General features: G+C 41.0%; 1 protein-coding gene across 1 annotated transcript; it reads left to right on the top strand.

Moving 5' to 3' along the window:
• The first annotated feature begins 3,213 nt into the window (after positions 1–3,213).
• LOC122786821 (POU domain, class 2, transcription factor 2) lies at positions 3,214–18,106 on the top strand. The gene is given in 16 exon segments (XM_044053318.1): positions 3,214–3,299; positions 3,740–3,768; positions 3,936–3,992; positions 5,680–5,769; positions 5,806–5,877; positions 6,788–7,036; positions 7,132–7,246; positions 7,425–7,545; positions 9,221–9,341; positions 9,425–9,566; positions 10,319–10,467; positions 10,968–11,165; positions 11,270–11,318; positions 12,382–12,529; positions 13,522–13,595; positions 15,194–18,106. Coding segments are annotated over 16 exon segments (2,079 nt in total). The 5' UTR covers position 3,214; the 3' UTR covers positions 15,574–18,106.
• The last annotated feature ends 7,808 nt before the right edge of the window (positions 18,107–25,914 follow it).

The raw sequence follows: 25,914 nt of genomic DNA, 5'->3' as shown, positions 1-25,914 counted from the left end.
TCTAAAGTCCTGTCATATTTGTGGTGAAGTCGTTACATTACAATATTATACCTGAGACTTTTCTGTCTTCTCTAACATTTAATCTGCAATACAATTTGTTGAGTAACAGGTAAAATAATCTGCAGCTATTTGATGATAAGTGATCAACTGGATTTTAGTCAATTTTTCAACCAAACATTGCAAAATTTGAGCCTTGTGACACGTGAAATGTGAAACTGGGCTGAAAATCAGTTTCATCCATTTCTGTTCAAAATTGCACTTTGAAACATCAGTGTATTATGCAGAATAATTGACCTAGGGTTTATACTTATGATAATCAAGCATTTGACATAACTTTACATTTTTTTCATCATAATATAGTAATACCTTTACATGGTGATAATTCTGAAATAATTTTATTTTCTCACTACTAAGTGAATTGTAATCCATGATATGTATGATCATTATCTGAACACATATTACACATATGTGTCTGACTGCTGCGTTTACTCGTATTAGTTTTGTGGCGGGGTTTTTTTCTGTTACACAGCAGATTTTTCCAAAGAGCTTCTGGTTACAGCGGTCGCACGTTTGCTCTCTGACGCCGAGTGTGTGTTTGTTTGCTAGTGAATGTGACGGGGGACAGGTGGAAGAGGCAGTGTGTGTGTGTGTGTGTGTGAGTGAGTGTGAGAGAGAGAGAGAGAGGCGCGAGGTGGCAGAGACCATGTGCCTGACCTCTGACATCCACACGCCAAAGGAGGGGCAAACCCCTCCTTTTCACACACACACACACAAACCCACGCGCCGTCTGTCACCGGCCCCTGACAGGCGTGACCGAGGCGGGGTCAGTGGGCAGAGAGGAGGGAGGGATAGGGGGTGAGTTTAGGACCCCTGCAGCCATTCTGTCCCCCCTCCTCTACCTCACTCGTTCCCCCCTTTTCTAATTCCCTGACAGTGACCTGCACCCCCTCTCCCCTAACACACACACACAAATGCAGGCTGGACAGCAGCCATGTCAACCCCAGAAGACAGATACATCATCTGCCCAGTGGTCTCTCTCTCTTTCTCTCTGCCTCCCCCCCACCCCCCGTGTGTGTGTCAGGATGGTGGTCAGAGACACCTGCTTGTTCAAATCCTCCCCAAAAAGTAGGCGGAATGTGAGAGAAACACGTGGAAATGAATGTACAGTGTGTGTGTGCGTGTGTGTGCGTGTGTGGAAAAACAGCTGTCTCGAAAATATAGAATTTAATTTGTCCTGGACATTTGTGACATTTGGGGGTTTGGGTGCGTTTGATTTGTAGGCATAGAGATGGAGGAGGTGGGGGGGTGGGGAAGGGTGCCGGATGGACGGGGGTTAAAATGGCCCCATGGCCAGAGGGGTTAGGGCCAGTTGAGGCATTATGGAGAGAGAGAGAGAGATATGGGGTTTGTTGGGGAGGGGTGATGCTGGAAATTTTATGGGGCAGGTGTGTGTGTGTGTGTGTGTTCATAACATTAAATCTAGTTTTTCATAACTCTACTTTTAATTTTATGCACATTTATATCACAACACATTTTATTGTTGGAGAATTCACATATAATAATATTCGAGTGTCCCCTCGTGTGTCCCCTTTTATGTATTTGATATAATAAATCATTTCTTCACTCAGTTTATTAAACATATTAATATAATTTACACACACACACACAGCTGAACATTAACTATGTCTTATTCTCCTCAATCACTAACATGACTTGTTCTGTGTGTGTGTGTGTGAGTGTGTGTGTGAGTGTGTGTGTTGTATGACATTACTCTCCCCTGCTCAGCATTTCCAAGTGGGTGCTGCCACCATCTGGTTTTATGAAGTAACTGCAGACTGAGAGAGGGCCACTCAGACCCTGTGTTTTTTCTATCTATTAACTAAATAAAAACATTTTTAGAAAAAAATTAGAAGATTTGAATATAGACAGTTTATTTAATCTTTAATCTAATTCTGGCAAATTTAGTCAATCTACCTATCTATCCCTCATTCATGCCTTCCTTCCTTCCCTCCATCCATCTCTCCTTCCTTCCTTCCTCCCTCCCTCCCACATCCTTCCTTCCTTCTTCTTTTCTTTCATTTTCAAGTTTTTATTCTCACTATGTCTCATATCTTCTATAATATTTCATAAGTACGTGTGTGAGAGAGAGAGAGCTGTAGTTACATTTATAGAAAAGGAGGCAGAATTTCAGGGTCGTAGACATTTTATATTGAGGTCTATACTTTGATCATTTCCCCGTCAGTCAGACTCTTCTGACACAACGCGCTCTCTCTCTCTGTCTGTGTCGATCTCCTCGCTGCCTGAGCTGAGAATATCCTGGGATGACCAGGAAAGATTTATAAAAGCACAAAACACAGAGAAGCCAAGAGCAGATGAGGAAGAGAGGGTGAAGAGGTGTTCTTATCCAAGATGGTGGTGGTGGCAGCAGCAGCAGCAGTGTTGGTGGTGGTGGTGGTGGTGGTGATGGTGAAGGTGGTGCTGAGTAATGTGTGGTGCTCAGGTAAGCACTTCCTCTGCGCAGCATCATTCTTCCTGGACCAATTACCTCCTGCAATCCCAGACGTCCCTGCATACAGGAAGGCGTATGGAGGGCATTTAGGATGATTTCTGTATCTGCTGCTGTGTGATTTTGCTGTTGTCGCCTCCTGGGTCAATAAAGTTTACATTTAAAGAAATAAGTAGCAGTATGGAATCATCAGTTTTGTTGGTAAAGTTTTTGTCTAGTCTGTGGTTTTTGCGTGTTATGTTGGGCCTCAAATTACCATCGTCTCTGCTGGAAAACAAACTATAATAGGAACATGTCTGTTTTCATGTAATGATTTACAAAATTTGCAAATGCTGGGCAGATTTTAAAGTTTAAATTTTTTATTTTAAGTAATTATGATACTGTTGTTTAATTTATTTAATTAGTTGTGTTGCAGCACAACTATAGTGAGAACACATATTAATTTAATATATAAATATTCATGTGAAAATTGTGATTATCCAAGTGCTTGGAATCATTTTAAACAAAGCTTCATGTTCTTGCAACATTTATATTAATATAAATGTAACATTTATCGTCACATCTTTCATTTGCAGTCATAGCAGAGGTGGACGTCAGTTTTTTGTGTAATAACATGATGCAGTTTCCTGATCAACGACCCCGAGTGTGATGTCACCCGCGTGTTTGTGTGTCTGTGTGTTTTCTGTCATGCCTGTCTGATATATATCTATGTTTGTGTGTTCCGCAGATATCAGGATGTCTAAAGCAGCAGAGGAGGAGAAGCCTGGGGCTGATTATCCAGGGGACAGTTCAGGTACACACACACACACACACACACACACACACACACACTGTTGTGTGAGTAAACTTTTGTTGCTTGAATTATCTCTGAAAACGCATGAAAAATTAATGCATTTCAAATATCAGTCTGATCTTATCAGGTCCCATGTTTCATATATTATAGATGTTTCACACACACACACACACACACATATTCTCATATTTGTATCCATTTTGTTTTGACTTCCATTCTTTTGGACAGTCTACCCGAGGCCTTATCCCTAACCTCCTAACCTTAACTATAACCACAACTCGAATCTTAGCTCTGAACCTAACCAGTTCCTCAGAAATGAGGTTCTACCTCACTAGGACCAGATTTTACTGGTCCTGACAAGGTTCATGGTGCCAGAAAAAGGTCCTAAAGAGGCAACAAACACAAGCACACACAACTAATCATGTCCCTTTGTGTTTCAGACTCGGATAGAAACAGCCCTGATGGCCAGGTTTGTTTTTTCATTTTCCACTGTTGAACTTGTTTTACCTTATAAATCAAATAAGTCTGTTGCTGCATTTTGATTTTAACCTACACTTGTAAATAAAGGATGATGCTGATATTTTGAACATGTGTTATTTGTTTGTTTATTGATTATTGGTTATAATTTTTCTGCAGGTCCAGCCAATGAAAACCAGCCCCTTTAGCCTCTCTCCAACACCGGCTGGCAGCAAGGTGAGACTCTGTCTGTGTGTGTGTTCGTCGACTGAGATCTGAGACACACTGCTGTTTTCTCTTCAGACAGCAGCATTAATTAAGTTGTTAAGCAGCAAAAGTGAATCCAGTCTTTCAGCAGTTTGACTGGATAAACACTTCTTGTCTCCACCTGTCCCTGCACTGCTGCTGCATAGACACAAACACTCCCTCAGACAGGTCTGTTTTCAGATAAAAAGCACAGCCTACAAATGATGTCACATTGTTTCTGCTCACAAATACCAGGGCAGAATAATAACGTTATAAAAGTGTTGTTTTCAAAGCTGCGGTGGAGTCAGCTGATCTCACACTGAGCGAGACGCTGTTCCACAGACACGTGAGTGTGTATGTGCGGGCAGCTGCGTGTGCGCACTCTGTGGTTTATGACTGTGGGTGAGACAGGTGACCTCATCCACACCCACCTGAGCCTTGACAGAAAAGACAGAAAGGAAAACGGACATGAACGCACTGACAGTGAGTGACAGACGTAAAGATGCAGCACAGTGGTGATGGATGGGTAATGACGGGAGCGGCAAGCAGGTAACGACAGCTGCAGGTCAGAGGTCAGCGGCTTGTGAACGCTTTTGACGACAGGGAAGCGACGAGGGGGAGGATTGACCCGTCCTTCCGATTGCAGCAAGCGGCAACAGTTTCACACTGAATCAGGGGGTGAGAGAGTAGTGAGACAGAGAGTGAAGGTCAAATTCACAACATTAAAACAAAAGGATACTTTGCACATCGATTTCCAAAGACAGATGTGTAGGACAGCGGCAACAGGACAAAGAGACACTGTCCAGCGTGCGTCAAAAATGTATTGCTGCAATGTTTCACTGCTAAGACCTTCATCAGGCAAAGGCATAAAGCATCTCATGAAGGAGAGCCTTCTCACTTTAAAAAAAAAAAAAATGCCTGAAGAAGTAAATCAAGAGGTAGGAATGTACTGAATAGCCATCAGGGGGCAACTGTACTGGTTGCAAAAATAACCCTATTTGAATAGAAGTGTATAAAAATATCTGATAACATTTGCCAGAGAAATTAATGAAATGAAAAATAAAAGAAGAAGAATTTAGTGTTTTCACCCAGGTCTTTGGTTCCTGCTTATACTAATCAAAGCATATTTGCACTGGTCAAAAACCAGTGGAAATGTGGTACAAGCTGAGATTGGTGGGTCAATGTCATATCTAGTTCCCTCTAAATGGGGACCATAATTTGCAAAGACTTGAAACTAGTGATTGAGACATTAACTCGTGTTGACTAATGTTATAAATAAAGTGAGAAGTTGGTTTATTTACTCACAGATTTACATACAAACCAGTGAAGTCACCCCCCTGATGGTCATTCAAAAGAATGCAGGTATTAAGTACTTCCACATTGGTGTCAATTTCAGTGCCCAGAGACTTTGTCCAATATTTATCTCATTCGGACTCTGAAATAATAATTGAGAAAACAAACTCTGTCGCAGATTTACACCACAGTACTCTCCTCCAACAAATCAGTCACCTGATTAGAAAAGCTGTGGCTGAGGTGGAGCTCCAGCAAAACAACAATCTCATAAATCAGACTGTCAGAAGGCTGTACCGTGAGAACTGTGTGTGTGTGTGTGTGTGTGTGTGGATTGATGCAGTTTAAACAAGTGACTCCTGCTAAGAGAAACTTTCTTCTTCTTCAGGTAAAACATGAGGAGAGCTCTGAGATGACCCACATCACTGTTCCTCCTCCTGCTCCTCCCTCCCAACAACAACAACAACAACAACAACAGCAGCAGCAGCAGCAGCAGCAACAACTACAACAACAACAGCAGCAGCAGCAGCAACAACAGCAGCACCATCATACACAGCTAATGCTGGCTGGCAGTCAGCTGGCAGGGGTAAGAACACACAGTAACTACACATGCAGAATTGAACTAGATTTGACTAAACCGCTCACTCTCCTGCACCAAATCTGATGGAGAAAATCAACGATTTATCCTCACAGCACACAGGAGTTTTCGAACTACTGCTGCCTCCATCAGTATGTTAAAATCTTTCATTTTGTGACTTCACCGTTTAAAATCCTTTTTTCATATTTACGTAAGTGACACAAATTCACCAAAGGAGGCAGCGGTAGACCAGCAGCTCCTGTGTGTCTGTGAGCTAAAAACTCTATGGACTTTGGTGCAGGCGAGTGAGCTGGTTTACAAATTCCAGTTACCAGCTGGAAAAGGCTGTTTAGTGGTAAAATAAAGGGGCAGACATATTCCTAAGATATTGTAGACTTAAGCAGGCATTGATTTTATGAGGCAAACCTTTTGTTTAGTGAATACAAATCAGTTTTTCCTTATTTCACCACTGGCATAAGCCATGTTTTCAGTGAGAGTGAGCATATGTGTCAGTGTCAGTGAGCCTTGACTGTTCGTCAGTGATGTCGTGACACATGTCAAGTTGTAACTCACAGTAAAAATATTCAGTGTATGTACACTGCTGCCCTTAAGGGCAAACAACATTGCATAACAACCTGCAGTAAAATGGTCCAGTGTTGTGTTCGTGTGACAGTGAAATACCTCAGCTGCACACTTGTTTAAGTGGGTGGAATTCTTGCTTGTCTTGCTCTGGCTTGCTTTAATACTTTACTTCAACAGATTCACCTGCACTCTGCTTTCTTTACACTTCCTTTACATTTTGTCCTGTAGTAATTCTTTCCCTTCACCTGTCCTTTATTATCACCCATCTTCTTTCCACTTTACATCACTTCTCTGATTTCTGTCCTTATTTCTTCTCCTCCTCCTCTTCATCCTCCAGCTTGCCGCTCTCCTCCCAGCCCAGCAGCAGCTGCTCCTCCAACAGGCTCAGGCTCAGCTCCTGGCAGCCGCTGTTCAGCAGTCCAATGCGGCCCACGCTGCTCATGCTGCGCATGCTGCCGCGCAGCAACAAGCCAACCAGCAGCAGCAGAACCAGTCGCAGTCACAGCAGCAGCAGCCAATCAAGCAGGAGCAAACCGTCCAGGCCCCACAGCTGGCTCTGTCGCAGCCAATCCAGCTCACAGCACAGGTATGATGAGCAAGACCAGTTTCAGGTTTGGGGGTCACGTGTCATGTCTGACATGTGACTTTTTCCACTTTTTCACTCTGATTGTGTTTTTACAGGACATCCAGCAGCTGTTGCAGCTCCAGCAGCTGGTTTTGATGCCTGGCCATGCTCTCCAGTCTCCGGCCCAGTTCCTCCTGTCTCAGCCTGCACAGGCACAGCAGCAACAGCAGGGTGAGGAAGCACAACACACCTCTGTCTCTCACTTTTAAAACATTATAAACATTATAAACCACTGTTTTACACTCTGGTTATTTGGGTTAACGCTCAATAATTGCTTTATTAAGAAAATGCTTGGTTAATATGTTTTTTTTAATTGGTTTGATCATTGGTGTTGTTTTTATTTTCACAGGTTTGCTTTCGACACCAAATCTGATCCAGCTACCTCAGCAAAACCCTGGAGGACTTCTGACAACACCACCTCGCCTGAGTCTCCAAGCACACGTAAGAGAATGTTTAATGACGCAATAACTGTGTGAAATTAATTTTGACGGCACTGCTTTTTCATCTATGCTGCAAAGGTAGAGAAAAACTATTAGCTTCCTGATGTAGTTTCTGAGTTCAATGAGGATCTTCAACCTTGATTATGAATCCACAGCCAAACGTCTCACCTCGTGTCCTTGGCCTTTATCTAACATAATCCACGAATGCATCCTCACACAGGTTCAGCCTGTTATAGATTTTTTCATTAAACTGTGATGGAAGTCGTGTCAAACATGAGGCAGGTGTTGCGTCTGTATGCACACACAGAGGGTGAATGTAAATGAGGCGGATATCATGCATCATGTTCAGTCAATTAAGTCGATGCTCCCGCAGCTCACTGGGGTTGCATTCCTGCTCTGACGCCTCTGCCTTAGTCAAATATTAAGGGATTGTTTTTTTCCTGCCGTTTAGAATAAAAGATGTATAAGATTCTCTCAGCTGATTCCCTCATATGTATTCACTCACCAGTGCATTTGAATTTAGAAAAATACTTTTTTATCAACACTTTTATGCCTATGTAATCCATCTGACTCGTTCTTATGAACATGAAATCTAAAGAATTCTTCCAAATTTGGGAGATGAAAATTAAGTATTAAGAAATTAGTATCCTAAAATCTAATATTATAGGGAATAGGGAATAATAGGGAATCCTATTTAAATTTGGTACAAACGTTCACTATTCTGGTGGGCAAAGATCAAGGTTAGTGTGATCTCCATGTAAATTAGTAATCTTATGAATGCCATAATACATTTTTCTATATTTTGGTCAAAATCAAGGTCACATTGAATTCAGAAAATAAACATTTTCAGGGGTGAGGACCTGATATCTCTGTAACCTCATGAGGAAATCTTTTTAAATTTGGCACAAATGTTCACTTGGACTCAAGGATTCAAATATGAGCCGATTCACTTTGACTTCATAAATGGCATTTATTGCTTTTTGAACATGAAATCCTTTTTTTGGTATTTTGAATGCAATAGCACTGGACGTTTAAAAGAAAATCCTTTCAAATTTGGCACAAACATTCACTTGGACTCAGGTATGAACTGTTTAGATTCTGGTGGGTAAAAATCAGTCAGTCTGATCTCTCCAAAAACCTTTACATCTTTTCATTGCTTATCTTGAGATACTCATTTGAAATTTGAAACAATCGTTCACTTGGAATCTATGACAAATGTAGATTCTGGTGGCTAAAAATCCAACTCACTGAGACTTCAAATGGCTTTTTTCTCTTGTGAATGTAAGAAACCCAGAGAATCTTCTTAAATTTAGCACTAAAGTTCATTTGGGTTTGAGGATAAACTGGCCACAATTTGGTTGTTGGAGGTGACTAAAAGTGACCTTACAAAGCACTAAACTCTAAGTAAGTCAACAGACATGTTGTAAATGAGCCCAGAAAACAAATCATAGACTCAAACTGTTGGTGAACTGAGGCAAACAGCCACTGGACAGTAAGTACATCGTATAACCAAATTGTTCATGCTCACATGTATGTGTCACCAGAGAGAGAAGAGCAGTGATGTTGTGATGGCTGGAAGCAGCAACAGCAGCGGCGGTGGCGGCGGCGGTGCTTCTGTAGTTGCGACCGGCAGCAGCGGCGTTGGTGTGGTGACATCTGTGGGAGGCACATCTGTGTCTGGCAGCACCATGGCCTCCTCGCTGAGCTCCGGCTTGACCCCCGGAGGCCATGGAGGTCACCTGGGGGAAGAGCCCAGCGACCTGGAGGAGCTGGAGCAGTTTGCCCGCACCTTCAAACAGCGACGCATCAAGCTGGGGTTCACACAGGTAAGAGAGGGAAGGTTCACAGAGTTATAGAGACAGGTGTTTGTGTCCGTGTGTCTCTGACACTTTTTATGTGCTTCTATCAGGGAGATGTCGGTGTTGCTATGGGAAAACTCTACGGCAACGATTTCAGCCAGACCACCATCTCCCGCTTTGAAGCGCTCAACCTGAGCTTTAAGAACATGTGCAAGCTGAAGCCTCTGCTGGAGAAGTGGCTGAGTGACGCAGGTGAGTGATAAAAGTAGAGCTGGTGAACGCATATCTTTGTCCATGTTAAGTAAAATTCTTATATAACACATTTCACATTCAATGTCAATAATATCCAAAAATAAAATCCATTTCAATGTTAAATATTTTAAAGGATCTGGTTTATATTGTCAAGGTTTCAGAAATGTATGGTGTAAAAACAAAACAAAATTACAATCGATTAGAAATGAAAGTACTGTAGAGTTGTTTTTATTTAAATATCAAGGTAAATACAGTAAATTATCTGGGGGTTTTTTGTCCACATTTCAGAAATGTTTGGTGTGAATAAAATATAATTATAGATGTTTCTTTTTCACATGCTTTTAAAATGAATCTCCACAATGAATACCTGAAGAAATACAGGACATTTATTTATTATTTCATCCATCAAAACTATTTCATTTTTTCTTGTATATTTAAGCAGGAAGACTCTTTTTCAAGGGAGACCTGGGCCAAGACGACCCTCCACAATACAGTTTCCTATACAATACAGCAAATAATCAATAGAGCTGATTTGCAGTGGACAAAGGACCACAAACACACAATACTAAGTCCTACTTAGTAATACTAAGGGATAGCAACTCTTTTATCAATGTTTCATGCTCAATGGGAAAAACAAATTCATAAAGCGTGTTCTGAAGGTTATTCGATGACCATGGAGCAGCATAAAAGAAGGCTTCTTCTGTGCCGCTCACCTGCATGTCCTCATGTGTGTCTCTCTCGCTGTGTGAAAGAAACTATGGCAGTGGACAGCATGCTGCCCAGTCCCTCCTCCATCTCCTCCCCTCTACACGGACTGGAGGGTTTGCCCGGCCGACGCAGGAAGAAACGCACCAGCATCGAGACCAACGTGCGAGTGGCCCTGGAGCGCAACTTCAGCACGGTGAGAGACTCAACTACCAACCAACCACAGAACTCAATCTTACACTTCTGAATTACACTTCAGTACAAGGTTATCTTCACTCAGGAGGTCCAGCGTTTGCCAGCTTGCCTCTGTGTTTGTGAGCAAAACTAACAATCATTTAGAAGGGTTTATCAGAAGATCAAAGTACATTTGTTTCAGTGTATATTCACTTTAATAGCCACCATCTTACGCCACCGTGTTTCTTTGCCAGCACAAACAGACAAATGGACAAAAGCCAGAGTGAATGTTTTGCATTAGAAGGGGAAGCCTTGTATGAAATATAACCTTTGTGGTATGTGAAGGCCACCGTAGTTTCCTATCAGCTTAGGAAATGAAGGGGTGAGCAGACAAGTCTATTTGTTCAAATCTGCAGTGATTTCACTAGGAACCAATATTTAGGACATTTATGTGTAGTCTTTTTTTGTGTGATGAAAATAACTGTTTGCTCGCTCTTCTCTCTGGTGTCTCCCCCCTCTCAGAACCAGAAGCCTACCTCTGAAGAGATCCTTCTGATGGCGGAGCAGCTCAACATGGAGAAGGAGGTGATCCGCGTTTGGTTCTGCAACCGCCGGCAGAAAGAGAAACGCATCAACCCCTCCTGCAGCACCACCCCTCCTCTGCCCAGCCAGACTTCACCCATTGTGACGCACAAAACCTCCTGCTACAGCCCGCACATGGTACAGCCCATCCGCCATCATCCCACTTTCTGTTTTGGTGTAATTTCAGAGGCTGCTCCAATATTTGTTTCCTAATTTCTTTCCCCTCACTCGCCTCTTCCCAGATATCGAGTCAGGGTCTGTCCCAGGTCACCACCAGCCTCAGCACAACAGGTGAGCTGTAATTACTGTTTGTGGCTGTGTTGAGCCTCGTCAATGAATTATTAAAGTCCAGAGCAATCGTGTTTTCGGAGCCCAAAGGTCGCTCGCGGAGAAGATTAAACTGCTGCTGACATTATTTGGAGGCAGTTGTTTTTTTCTGTAGCGTCTCCCTTTTTTGTTTGGGAGTTTTGATGCAGTGCAAGAAAACGATTTCTGTGAGAGGGAAAAACTGAAATAGGAAACGATAATGGTTCACCAAACGACAACATGGAACTGGTCCCATCTTGAGTTGTTTACCCATGTGTGTCGTGACTGGTGCTTGTGATTTATAGACGTGGACGACAGTGAGAGCGATCTCAGGGTTCACAGATATGACAGACGACCTGACAGGTAACAAACACAGCTGGAAATTTATTGGCCCGCTGAGCTGAGGCTAATATTTTCCAAACTCCTCTTACGGGACTGGAGTTGAGTGGAGACAAAGAAGACACTCAACAGAGATGAACGTGTTAACCGTGATTAATTTTCTTTTAATAATGTGTTGTGCCTCTCGGAGCTGCTCACTCAGGGGGTGACATTGAATGCAACTTCTGGCAGTGAAATAAATAAATAGCTTCATCCCTGTTAATAACGCAGCCTCAGTATCAGAAAAATATAAAATTGTTTGTGAAATTTGCAGGGCGGTGGTTTTAATGGCTCGGACATGCAAGAGTTAATTTTTGTAAAGCACCTTGTTAGGCATCTGTAATACCCACAACACACCATCCTGTAAACTCACAAATGTGTTATAGGATGACAGATTAGATACGTGTTACAGATTATAGGAAGTGTTTTCAAGATTGATTATGTTTAATATATATTTAAGAACTCAAATATTGGTCTGTCATACTACATTACTTCATAAATAGGGGGGCAGTTGGCATTAAATTTACTTTCTAAGTGGTATTTAAAAGGTTTTTTTGGTTTAATTTTGCAATGGAAATTATCCATAAAAGCCCCCGCAACATATTTCACAGAAAGGGAAAAAAGGTGAATTTCCTGCTCAGTATCCTAACGATTGTTCTCTTCATCTCAGCTGCCAGCTCATCACCCACAGCATCGTGCCCCATGACACCTGTCAGCTCGGCTGCAGTCGGCTCCACCTCTTCTTCTGTGACCCCGCCTCCTCATAGCACAGCCAGCCCCGCCCCTGCCAGCCTCGGGGCCCACGGGCTCAACACTGGGTAAGTGATGACAACAGAAAAACCTTCAAAAGAAAAGACAAAAAACATCTTCTTTCATTGAAGAAGAGCGTTGAAATAGACTTAATTACATCTACGTTTTTGTTTGGAAATTATTTTTCATAATTTCTCTTCACAAATAATGGAAAAAAAGTATGTAGTTGCATGTTAGCCAGACGTTGAGGAATGTCACACTGTTGTTGCACCAGTTTGGCTGCAATTCTGCATCTTTTTACGAGCCAAACACAAACAAACGATTTGAAATATGTGCAAACCGTGGCATGTGGCCTAGAGATACAGTACTGAAAGTACTGAACATATATATGATGCTTGCAACCTGCAATACGTCTCCAAACACCAGAGTCTGTGTATAAATATGCTTTATTCAAATGTGGCTACAAATTCAGGAAAACATGATAATGTGTAAAATGGTCTTTGTTTTACTCACAAAATATCTGCTCCACACGGCTCCCTCTGTGTTTCTTCACTATAGCAGTCTTTATATCTAGTGTCGCCCGGACATATTCCTGCCCTGCACACAGGAACTGGTTTGGGGTTTTTTTTTTTACATCAAGACAGAAGGAAGCAACAGCAACATACACCTGCAGAAAGGTTGTAGTTTGACTGAAAATACAAAGAAGAGGCCACAAAAAGTTCCTCATGTCTCCACCCACCCCTGCACTGTTGCTGCTGCTGCTGCTGCTGCTGCTGCTTACACACAAATGCTCCCTGATCAGTTTTTTAGACGAAAGGACGCAGCAAACAAATAATGTACGATTGTTTCTGTTCATTAAAAGACCAAACAGAGGCAGATTAATAATATGAATGGATATGAATATGAATATAATATGAATGCTGTAAATGACACCGTGACATCCAGAAAGAGTGGGATGTTTTCACTTTATATCAGTTTAATGTGTCTTCTTTTTCTCTGCATGTGTGATTGTTCTCGCGTGTGTGTGTGTATGTGAATCTGCGATCCATCCACATTTCAGGAACACAATGATGGGAGTAAGCACAGGGATGAACCAGGCTCTCATTGGCAGCAATCCCCTGGCTACAATGCAAGGTGTGTGTGCGTGCGTGCGTGCGTGCGTGCGTGCATTAGTGCATGTATGTGTTGGTGTGTGTGCTGACCGTTCCCCTGCGGCTCGGCGTCTTCCTCATGAGTCTCCATTTCTAAAGACTTCCACTTCCCATTTCACCCTTCATTCATTCTGAAACCAAAATGAATTTCCTGGCAAAGCTTCAGCCAACAGCGAGGCCTCGTCGCTCACTCCTCCTTCTTCTCCTCCTCAGCACAAACTTTTTGAATCACTTTGTATCATGAAAGATTCAATTGGATTCCCATACAATAGCCTGCCATTATCACAACGTGACAAGAGAGCGCCCTCATGGCAAAGATTAGGAGGCCGTCAGGTCAGCTTATAGTAAACCGTTGAACAGGCACAATCCTCCTCTTACTCCTCAGTATATTTACAGGCCTGTTGGCTAAATATCTCGTCTCCTCTTCCTTTCTGAAAGAGACGATCTGCTGCCGAATCAATTAAGCATCACTAACAAGCCGGGCTTTGAATCCGTCATGTGCTCCGTCTGCCCGTAGCAGCGCAGTGCAGCACTGACCCTCCTCCAGGCCGCGTGTTGATGAGAAGGATACAGCGTGTTATGGAAAGTGCAGCTCTGGCAGCGCCGACACTGATGGGAATTATCAGAAGAAAGAGGAGGCCGAGTGAAAAGAGGGGAGGATAGAGACGGTTTAAATGTGTTTGACCAGAAAAGGATTTCTGGTTTGATTCCCGCCGGGAGCCACACGCGCTGTGGATGTTTCAAGAGTTTGCTTTTAGTCTGAAGGTCAGCAGATTATTCTGCTGTGTTTGTCACCTCACAGTTTAATGTTAGGATTAATTAGAGCAACAGATAATGGATTTTTTTAAGTTTTGTTTTTAAAGAAAGAAAGCTATATTTATTAGTACAGCACAGTTTTATAACTAGGGCTGCTCGAATATTTGGGTCAAAATATAAATCACAATTATTTCAAACTGCACAGCACTACACTAATTACGTGTGTGTGTGTTTGTGGGAAATAATCTCCATTTTCATTCTTTTTATCACTCATCACGTATTCACCATCAGTTTAAATACGTTTTATCATCTTTTTATGCAGAAAATATCTCATATTCACATGAAAACTCACTTGTTTTGATGAGATTTTGATGAAACAAACCTTTGAATATTTCCAAACTGGTTCAACCACAAGACAAAAGTATGTTTTTCATGTTTAAACATCTTCATCTTCATCGTCCAGGTTTTAAATGTCTCCTATGTCAGCGATGACTCCTTCACTGACCTGTCTTCCTCTTTTCCTCCTCTCCCTTCTTCTTTTATTCAAATGTTCCTTCCTTTTCATCCTCCTGCCTCCATTAATCATTCTCTCCATTTTTCTCCTCCTGCTCTTTGTTTTTACTGTACCTTCTTTCTCTTTGTCACTCTTGTCCTTGGCCTCTTTCTTTTCGTCCTCTCCACTTTGTCACTTTTTCTACATCATCTCTTTTTTGTCTTTCATGTATCTTCCCCCTCGGCCTCCTCACTTCCTCCTGGCCTTGTCTCTTAATCTTCCCTCTCTCACTCTCTCCCTGTGTCCTCCCTTCCTTCCTTCCTTCCTTTCAGCTCTGGCAGCCAGCAGCGGTCAGCTGTCCCTCTCCAGCCTGGAGGCGGGAGCAGGTCACATGCTTCTGGGTGGACATGGCGGTCCTGCTGTCGCCGCCTCCCTCCGCCCTTCTCTCTTCCTCAACCGCCCCACTCTCCTCCCCATGGTGACCGGCTCCATGGCAACCGCCTCCACGGCCACCATGGGACTGGTCAGCAGCAGCAGCGGTGGTCTTGGCGGCACCAGGCTCTCCTTCTCACAGTCTCCGCCCGCCGGTGCCAGCGTTGACCTCATGAGCCCGACCTCTTGCCCCGAGGAGTCTCCGTGTTCGAGTCCCGCCTCTTTCTGTTCCTTCAGCGAAGCCTCGCCGCCGCCACTGGGCGGAGCCATGGCCGAGTGATTCCTGACTGACAGCCAAAGTATCCTAACTGAAGAGGAGGACGGGGAGGAGCAAAGAGGGCATTAAAGGAGCTTTAAAAATCTAAATTTACAAACTCGCCTTTCAACCAAAGCCATCTCTCTGTCTGATCCATCTGTGATTTCCTCTCTCTCTCCCCGCTGATGTCCTCCGAAGCCAAAAATATACACAGATGAACGCGGGGAGCAAAGAGAGAGAGAGAGGATGGAGAGAATAGAGAGAACTGCAGAATGGAGGGGAGAAATCTGAAACCAAATAATGATCTACAGCTGGAGACGTGGCACTGAGGAGTGTTGTGTTTTTTTGTTTTGTTTTTTTGGCATCAGGAGGAAACGAACACCACGCCTTTTTACGGCTGGAGAAGAAGAATAAAAAAAACTCGATGAGGGCAGGGATGAGACCTGGAACTGTGTGTGCAAGATGGGAGGCAAAAGAAAAAAAAACAGAAAAGGAAAAGACTTGTTTAACAAGCGCAGAGGGTCAGGAAGTTGGCTGCAACCAAATTTTTAAAGAGAAAGAAAGAAAAGATGCTCCAGGAGAAACACACCTACAAAGATGAAAACCAAAATCTCCAAATACCAAAAACTGAAAACCAAAAAAAGACAAAAAAAAAACAATAAACGGAGAGAAAAGCTTTAGTTCAAAAAGACTTTTACATTCTGATCTGTCCAGGGTCAGTTCACCACTTCATACTACGTCATGCCAAACATTCTCCATTTCACTCAGGATTTCTTTTTTTGTTTTATTTTCTTTTAGCAAATAGTTTAATGTTTCACAGCTGATCACACATGCAGGGTAAATACCTACCTCTCTCTAAACAGCTTTACCACCATAAGCCTACCTGTCGTGACAACACTGTGTTCGCTTTATTCAGCCTGGAGTAGCAGACGGGTGGAGTTTACCACTATAATCAATATAATGTCGGGTTAAGATGCCGATCCTCACGTACTTGTCGTATAAATATAACTTTACAAAGCTTTACCATGTATGCCTCAGATCTGTGGTGTTCATTCATTCAAATTATGTGGCAGAATCCACTCGTCCGGCACATACACAGGTTAAAACCAACTATACACGTGGGAAAAATCTGATTTTTATCGTATTTTTTAAGTTAAAACTGGTCAAATTAGTTTTGTGTGAAACTTATTTTAGGTTCCAAACAAGTATTTCACCATTTTTTAATTTCTCAACACTTGCACAGTATTTATACTGTTGACAAAGAGGAAAAACACCCCGCACACACACAGATGTGGGGGCTTTTCAGTATTATTTGCCTTTCTTTTATTTATTATCACCCCATACCATTGTCATGTCATTTTCCAGACCGCTCATCTACCACCAGACAGTCACTCTTGGATACCAAAGCATCGCCTCTGGCAGCGTTGTCTCTGGATTTGCCCGGGAGACGAGTGTCCAGACAAACCTCAGCAGTGTCAAAGGGAGAAGGAAATACACACATATACACACACACACACACACACTACAGGCATAAGAAAGACTCCAAACCAAAAAAAAAGAACAAAAGAAAGAGGTGAAGCACTGGCGTTCCCCTTACTGCCCCCAAACCCCTGCCCTCCATCCCTCCCTCCCATCTGCCCCCATCCTTTGTCTCCAAAGATCACATGAAAGGGCCAAAATGGAAGAAGAAGAAGAGGAGAAGGAGAAGTGGTCAGGAGCAGAGGAACCAAAGGTTTAAAAAGCTGCAGGGGAAAGAAAGAAGAAGAAAAAAAAAAGGAGGAGGAAGAGGAGCAGGAGGAGGTAAAAACCAAAAAGTAACCCAAAAACCAAAAGCTACTACTACTGCTATGTATCAGTGACTGAACTGTAACTAAACCAAATACAAACAAAGAAGGGGAGAAGAGGAGGGAGTAAGGTCGTGTCTGTCCGTTTGTCTTTAACTGTGATTGCCGTTCTCGTATCGACAGACAGAAATCGTTCCCTCCCTCCCTCTGCCGCCCACCTCGGCTTTGTTCTCACTTTCTTTTCTTTCTTTTACCTGGATGGATAAAAATATGGAATAACCTCAACGAAAACTGACTTTGAGAGTATATATATTTTTGTTTTTGCTTTCCATAGTGTGTCTGTTAACGATGTATGGATTTGTCTCATTGCTTTCTACTTATTAAGCGTCGGGCGGGAAAGAGGGAGGCGGGTGGCGGGGGCCGGGGTAACGTGTTGCCTATTTTCATATCTTCTTGTCTCTTCGGTTGTGCTCTGGGTTTTTATTCAACTTCAGTTAAGTTCGGACATAAATGTGAAAATGTAGCTTCCAAGATTAAAAAATAATAATAATCCAGAGTGTTGTGTGAAAAAGCCAAAACTGAAAACCAAAAGCAAAACCTTTTAGACCGTATGACCAAATAGAACAACCAAACCAATGCACAAAGATGTAGGAGTGTGTGTGAGTGTGTGTGTGTATGTTTACATACCGTATATGTATCAGAGCGTGTGATTATGTCAGTGTAAAGATAATTCTTACAAACCAAATAACAAACCAAACCATAACAAAACGACACACTCTGTCAGTCGATCTGTGCTTGTTTTTTTTACACAGTTCAGATAAAAACTTTGGTCATTTTCAGCCTGGACCTGTTTTTAACACAGTTATCACAAATTTACTGAAGAAATGTCAGAAACAAAATCTACAGCTAAATATTATCTGACAACACATTACATATGAACTTAGTTCCTCAAAGGAGTACGAGCAAATAAGCATTTCTAATTTGTGTTTCATTCTAAACAGTGCAGTACTGACATCTATTGACTAATTGACTCTTTTTCGCTGTCAATTAATGGCCTCCATGCACTGGATGTTCATCATTATGCATGTGCACAATATAAACAGACAGGAAAATAAATCTTATTTACTGGTCACAAAACTCCATATGGTCTCTTTAAAAAGAAATCAACATCCATGTGATTTGTAAGGCAAGTTCCAAGTTGATATCCTCACAGTAAATATGTTCAGAATGAAATAAAAACCAGTAACTGCACAGTTTATTTAAAATATAACTATTATCTAACAGCCGATCACCAGCAAATTATGTTTGCGGTGGTACAAACTCACTTCCACAAACCAAACCACTTTAAAACAAGTTTTAAAACAATTTTTAAAGTAGCTTATGTACAAATACTGATGTGAGGGGAAAAAACAGGCCCAGGTGGAAACCAGACAGGATTACACTGCAATATACAGGTACTGAAGGCAACCAGTGATGAAGATGATATGGGGAGGGGGGAGCAGATGTCTGAGACGGAATAAAGCCTGTTAACTTAAACTTTTAGAGGGAATGTATCCATTAGTTCTGATAGGTTTTTTGTAGGGGGAAATAATATACAGTTTGTTCATCTGCTCTTACATGTTGCTGATGTATAAAGAGGCTGGGACTATTATCCTCGATGATGATGATAACGACCGAAGACGGTGACTTGATTTAAGAACCAAAGCTTTAAAACTCTTTTATCTCTCACAGGCTCTTTGTTGGTTAGAAAAAAAAAAAAAAGGTATTTGTATTTATTATATACGGGAGGTGTGTGTGCTTTTTCGGGGGATGGGGGAAAAAAGTGGGTCCGTTTGTATTTTATGAACTTCTTTGTCCCTCATGTTGTTTGTTTTATTTATTGATCCCTTATTTATGTATTTATTGGATGATTCTATTTAAGTCTTTCTTTGTAATAGTTTTTTCAGGGGTTGTTGTGAGGCTTGTGTCCGCAGAGAGGGGTGTTCTTGAGATCGAGACGAGAAGAGAAGACGCCAAACGAATGTTTTCAAAGCAAAACCAAACCATAAGACTGTTGTAAGCAGAGTCCTGGCAGGGAAACTGTGACGGGGGAAAAATGTTGCTTGTAAATTAACTCTGTGGGGGGGAAAACACACAGAATTTGGAGAATGTTCTAAGGATATACAATATTCGGTCAATGGCATTTACTTTTCCACAGGTTTTTATTTTGTAGCAGGGATTTCCTAAGGTGCTAGTTGAACTGGCGAGCTCTTTGTTAGCACAAAGTTAGCTAGGCATGTCAGTTTAGTGTCAACTAAATTACTTATTTAAACATTGTTAATTTAAAACACACTGAACCACACAGTATCTTTCACATGGAGGTTAGCTGTTAATATTTCCACCTGCTAACTGACAGTTTAATTGGAATTAAAAAATACGCTCTTAATGTTGCTTTACTTTATGTTATGTCACGCTAACGACTAGCTAAACACAACTAGCTAAGTGGCTTTAACATTCAACCAGATTTCTTTTTAAACTGCATGAATACAACTAATTACAACATATATACTAACCATTCTACTATACTACAAATTTAGTAAGAGTGGTTAAATTGAGTAAATTAGCCTTTTAAAAGCATTTGTTTTGTCTTGTTTTTACAGTCTCACCGTGATGTCATAGGCTACCACAGTAATTTTGGTGCCAGTACAGAAAAAATTGGCATATTATGAAAATATTTCATGTCTAAAACTACCTAAAAAATGGGAAAGCAGTAAGAAATGACTTAACACACATATTAGCACATTTATTTAGCTGTTGCTGCAGCCCCGTGCAGGTGGATTATATTCATAGCCTCAGGACATTTATGTAGCATGTGTCACCTGAAAGTAAAGTTAACTGACTGAAATATTAGCTGTCTAACCCTGTTCACACGCTCCAACTTGGTTAACCTGGTCAGTGGTTAACATGATTCTCCTTTTTTCCCTCCCGTGCTTTAGTTTACAAAGCAACATTTGTACGTGAACGTCCTCACGTCTCCTCCTCTGCTCTCTAAAAAGCTTTCTTATTCCCTCTGTCCCGCTTCAGGACGAGGCTTTTAACTCATACCTCTGATACTAACTGATAAAAAACCAAATAGATATTCAAGCTTTAATGATTTAAAAATAATAAAAAAAATAAAAATAAAAAAAAGATGATGTGACATGTTTGAACTCAGGAGTGAGGGGTGTAAAACTGGCCCTAGCAAGTTAGTTTAACGATGGAAAAACAAAGATTTTCACAAACTAGTCTTTCTTACCGGCTTAAACCTAAAGAATACACCACCGCGTCTTCTCCTGCTTGCTGTTCAGAGTTCAGGACGGTGTTGTAGAGACGAGGGTGTGTGTTTATTCATCACTGCTGTCAGAGGAAACTGTTTAAAACCCAGGTTTTTGTGGGGGGTTTTAAACTGTTTAAAAACATGCATGGATGTCAAACAAGAAAAATAGCTCCTTATATTCCACAGAGTTGCGGGTTATTTTGGCTCTGACAGCAGTGCAGCTCTGACGTTACGTGTGTGAAGTCAGATTCGTCTGTGGTGGACAGAGAATGATACCAAAGTTAACACTACCACAGTGAAACACAACACAACACACACTCTAGACAGACACACACACACTCACGGTGGTTTCATGTGTATATAAACATTCAGGATCCTCATTAGGGACTGTAACTGATGAAATAAAGGATATCCAGCGCCTGACATTAGTATTAAAATACTGTCAGATTATAAAAGCACTTCAGGCCTTGAAAGTTTTTATTTGTTTTTTTGTTTTTTTTTACTGTAGTTCTTCTGTGGCTGTGAATGTTAATTTTACTTCTCTGCTCAACCTTTCCAAGTCACCATTAAGATATAAAATACTTTTTTTGGCTTCGAGAACACGAAATGTAAACCTTACAACAGAGAGTGGGAGGAAAACAAAAAAAAGAGAGAATACCTTCATTCGTTATTGTTTGCCCCATATTGTTATTTAATTTATTTACTAGAAATTTAAAAGAAAAAAGACGAGTTATCATTTCTATTTTTTCTACAATGCAGCTTAAATCCAAAGGTTAAGAGGACAGCAAAGATAGATTTTACTGCTAAAGAAAAAGAACCTCAATAGTGAAAACCAAAGAGTTCCACTGTATCTTCTCACCTTGATTATTATGTTTTATTTTATCCGCATTGTATGACTCCCACATTTTTACGATGGCCCCGAAAGTGTTCTTTTACATAGCCTAATGATAACGATGGTGGTGGACATAAGTAATGAAGCAAACACTGCTCTGTAAGCTTTAGTATCTGTTGTTTTTGGGTCATTTCTGTTTTGAAGTATGCTACATGAATATGCTGTTTTTTGACCTGGAGGCTCTCTCTGTCTAAGTTGATTCTATTGAAAACGTTTGGGTTTGAAACTGTTCTCTACTGTCCCTTAACTCATCGCTATCTGTGTGCCTGTTGTTTTGGGGGCCAGGGAAACGGGGACAAAACAAACCTGTAAGTGTTAGGAATAAAGTGCGAATTTAGACCAAAGTTTTGTTGTTGTTGTTTTTTATACTTAAAGGTAACCTGACCTGTACTGACCTGAACTAATCTAACATGTGCCAACTAAACTAAACCAAACCTGTACTGACCTGAACTAATCTAACGTGTGCTAACTAAACTAAACCAAACCTGTACTGACCTGAACTAATCTAACATGTGCTAACCAAACCAAACCTGATATAACCTAAAATAACCTGACCTGTACTGACCTGAACTAATCTAACATGTGCTAACTAAACCAAACCTGACCTAAACTAAACTGACTCAGTCAAACCTGACCTGAACTAATCTAACCTGTGCCAACTAAACAAAACCTGACCCAACTTGAGCCAAGCTGACCTAACCAAACCTGACCTAATCTAACCAACCAAACCTGACCAGAATTAACATGTAAGGAATCATGTGCAAATTTAGGGGTCAAAAAGGCTTTTCACTTCTTTCTCTAACAAAACAACAACATATATAAAATGATATAGTCATTTATTCGATGAAAATATAATTACTTACATAATCTTTCTTTCTTCTGTGCTGTTTGATTCTCATTCCTCTTACTTTTTTTCTTTGCGTTTGTTCTATCCAAAGTTGCTGACGTAGCAGCAGGAAGACGGTGAAACTTGAACACATGAACTCTTGTCTCTGCAGCAGTTTTTACAGTTTGCACATTCACACGTGTCATCGGGGAGGGAAACCCCTGAATCATTCAGCGGGCCGGCAGCAGCACAGCAGCTCTACCTGTCAGGTGGTATAGATATTTAATGTGTTAGTGCTGGAATTGGACTCACAGGAGACCCGGATTTCTATGAACGCCCCTGCACGAGCGCACACACACACACACACACACACACAGACACACAGGTGTCTCCTCGCTGCAGCTCCTGGACCTTAAAGGTTTGTTGTTGTTTAGAGAATTAACTTTAAACTTTTCTTTCCCCAAAGCTACATTGTTTCATGGAGTGTCTCAGTTCTTCTCCTCCTTTGTCTCTTCCTCCTCTCCTGTTTTTTCATGAGCTGGATCCAGAATCATGTGTCAGTCATCAGGATCAGTCAGACCAGAATCTACACTCTTCCTTCTGGCTGCACCAAATCACAAGAGTCCACACACACACTCACAAGAGTCCAGCTTCTGCAGGGTAAGTTTTCAATATGTAGGACAAGGTTTTTGATTTTACGTCTTCACACAACTTCAGGAGAAACACTAAAAAAAACCTGAGATTAAAACTAGTTTAGTTTTGCTTAGTTTAATATAGTTTAGCTTAGTTTTATCTAATTTAAGTTAATTTAATTTAGTTAAGCTTAGTTAAGTTTAGTTTCATTTTTTTAGAGGGTTATGCCATTTTAGGTAAGATCAGCTCAGATTAGGTCAGGCCAGGTTTAGTTACGTCATCTTAGTTTAGGTTAGGTTAGGTCTGGTCAAGTTAGGTTTGGTTTAGTTTAGTTAGCACGTTAGGTTAATTCACGTCAGTACAGGTCAGGTCAGTTTAGTTTAGGTCAGGTTAGTTTAGGTTAGGATATACTAGATTAGGTCAGGTTTGATTGGATTGAATTCATAATTCTCGGAATATAATCCAGCCACTTCATTTTACTGATTATTCAGTAAATATCTGTTTTGTTGGTTTAGTAATAATTATTTTAATTGTTCTTGAATATGTTTATTTATTATTCTTAGTGCATTTGATTGCTTCATTTACTAATTCATTTGCTTATTTAAGTATGTGTTTCATATCTTGAGTAGGTTTTGAATGTGGAACATTTTGTTGAAAATCTTTAACTGTAGTGGACTTTTTACTGTGAACACACACACACACACACACACAGAGCTGCCTCCTGCTGTGGTGAGATAAAAGTGAGAGTGACAGATACGAAGCTGGCGGTGTGTAGTTTTGACATTCAGCCACAGTTCCCTCATGAAATAGTGATGCTGCTCTCAGTGCTGGGAGGTTCACATCTGGGTGGCCTGGTCTGTGTGTGTGGGTGTGTGTGTGTGTGTGTGTGTGTGTGTAGTAGTAGGCTGTGAGGACACACATTTTGATTCAAACCAATATTTGCAAGGACATTTTAACTGTTTCTCACAACGTTGACACTTTTAAAGGCTTTTTTTAAGGCTTCATTTTAGGATTAGAACTAGGGTAAGTTTAAGGGTTATGGAGCTTGACATTTTGACAATTGTGGGGAAGACTTTAGCTAATCCCCACAACTTTAAAGGTCTTTTTCAGGGTTAAGACTTGGTTTTAGGGTTAGAATTTGGCTTATGTTAATGTTAAGTTAAGTGTTAGGGTTAGGCACTTATTTGTGATGGTTAAGGTTAGGGTAAGGGGCTACGACAATGTATTATGTCCATGATGTGTCTTCACTGAGTCCCCTTAACATAAATTGAACTACATTTTAAGGTGAAGACATGTTTTGAAGTTAGGCTGAGGTTAAGGTTAGGATTAGGCCAGTAGTTATTATGGTTAAGTCTCCAGGAAATGAATGTAAGTCAATGTAATGTCCTGGTAAAGTCATGGAAACCAGTGCATGTGTGTCTTTGTGTGTGTGTGTGTGTGTGTGTGTGTGTGTTTCCAGTCAGTCTCTGGTCTGGGAACTAACATGTTGTTACCCACAAATCCCTCAGGAACGGCTTCCTACAGGGAAGAAAACTCCCTCTCTCTCCCTCTCTCACGCTTTCTGTGTGTGTGTGCATGTGTGTGTGTGTGGGTCTCCACAGCCATCTCCATGCTCAGTAAACCATGAATAAACCTCTGTGTTTGCACCTTCACACACTCTGTGAGCCAGATGTGAACGAGCCAAATGTTTGGAAACTTCAGTGAAATGCCAGGTGTGAAGCAGGCGTGACATCATCATCATCCTCATCATCATCCTCATTATCATCCTGACCTCAGAGCAGAGGCTGCGTTCATCTGTTGTACTGATTTAATCAAAATGTATTTTTGGCCACGAAACATTTATTTATTCATTTATTTATTCTGTTGATTTTGTGTCACTTTTATTTCAAAGGAACGGAAAAAAAATATTAATTTCTGAAGAAAACACAAAGAAATTTAATAATCCAAGTGAATCCATTCAATCGATGAAGTCACAGCGAAATAATCACAACAAAAAGATATTAGGCATAAGTTTAATACACGATTGATTAATACAATTTTGAAATGTACAAATGTATTTGTACAAATCTAAACTTCATATAATTGGGTTTTTTTTCCTTCCAAAATATTAGAATAATGTGTCATAATTTACATCTTTATGCTCTTTCTCTGAAAATAACTGATTTGTTAAGTTGTAGTTTATATTAAGCGCCACTAGATGGAGCTCCATCCGTATAAACAGACCAGGATACTCCCTCTCAGCTGATTCAATTCATCCTCTCATTTTATTTTTGTATTACTATTAATAATATTATTATAATTTATTGGATTATTAATTTAATTTGCACTTTTATTCCACAGTGAGGCTGATAATTCAAACAAATAAATGACCACAACCAAAGTTTTATGTGTAAATAATTAATAATAATTAATATGCTTGTGAATCAAACTTCACACACAACAGTTGTAAAAATGGCAAGCATGACTTCATGTGCAACTAGCGTCTCCAGCCTCACCACTAGATGGCGCCACCTGCTCTCCACTTCAGTATATTGCTTACATACAACATTGTATTCGTTTTATTATTAAAGCTGTAAAGAGTTGTAGTCAAGCTACAGTGTTGCTCATAAACCAGAGCATACATTTTGACCATGTGGTGGCGCTAGAGTAGAGGTCAGGCGGGGGTCAGTCGTCTCATCAATGTCAGTGTGTTTTGAGTTTTTCAGTCTGAACCAAAACAAAGTTAATTTCCTCCTCACTCATCTGCCACTTTATTAGGTACACCTGCACATGGCATCACATGGAAGCTCCTGCCTGCTGAGTAGAAGAAGAAAAAGGTGATTGAGTGTCTTTGAGCCTGACATGGTTGTTGGTGCTATTGCCATTTCAGAAGCTGCTGATGTTCTGTGATTTTCACACACAACTGTGTCTTTGTTTTTCAAAGAATGTTCTGAAA

Source organism: Solea senegalensis, linkage group LG20, assembly GCF_019176455.1.
Source record: "Solea senegalensis isolate Sse05_10M linkage group LG20, IFAPA_SoseM_1, whole genome shotgun sequence".
NCBI classification, from domain to species: domain Eukaryota; kingdom Metazoa; phylum Chordata; class Actinopteri; order Pleuronectiformes; family Soleidae; genus Solea; species Solea senegalensis.
Note: the sequence above shows the minus strand (reverse complement) of the source record. Positions and strands in the feature narration are given on the sequence as shown.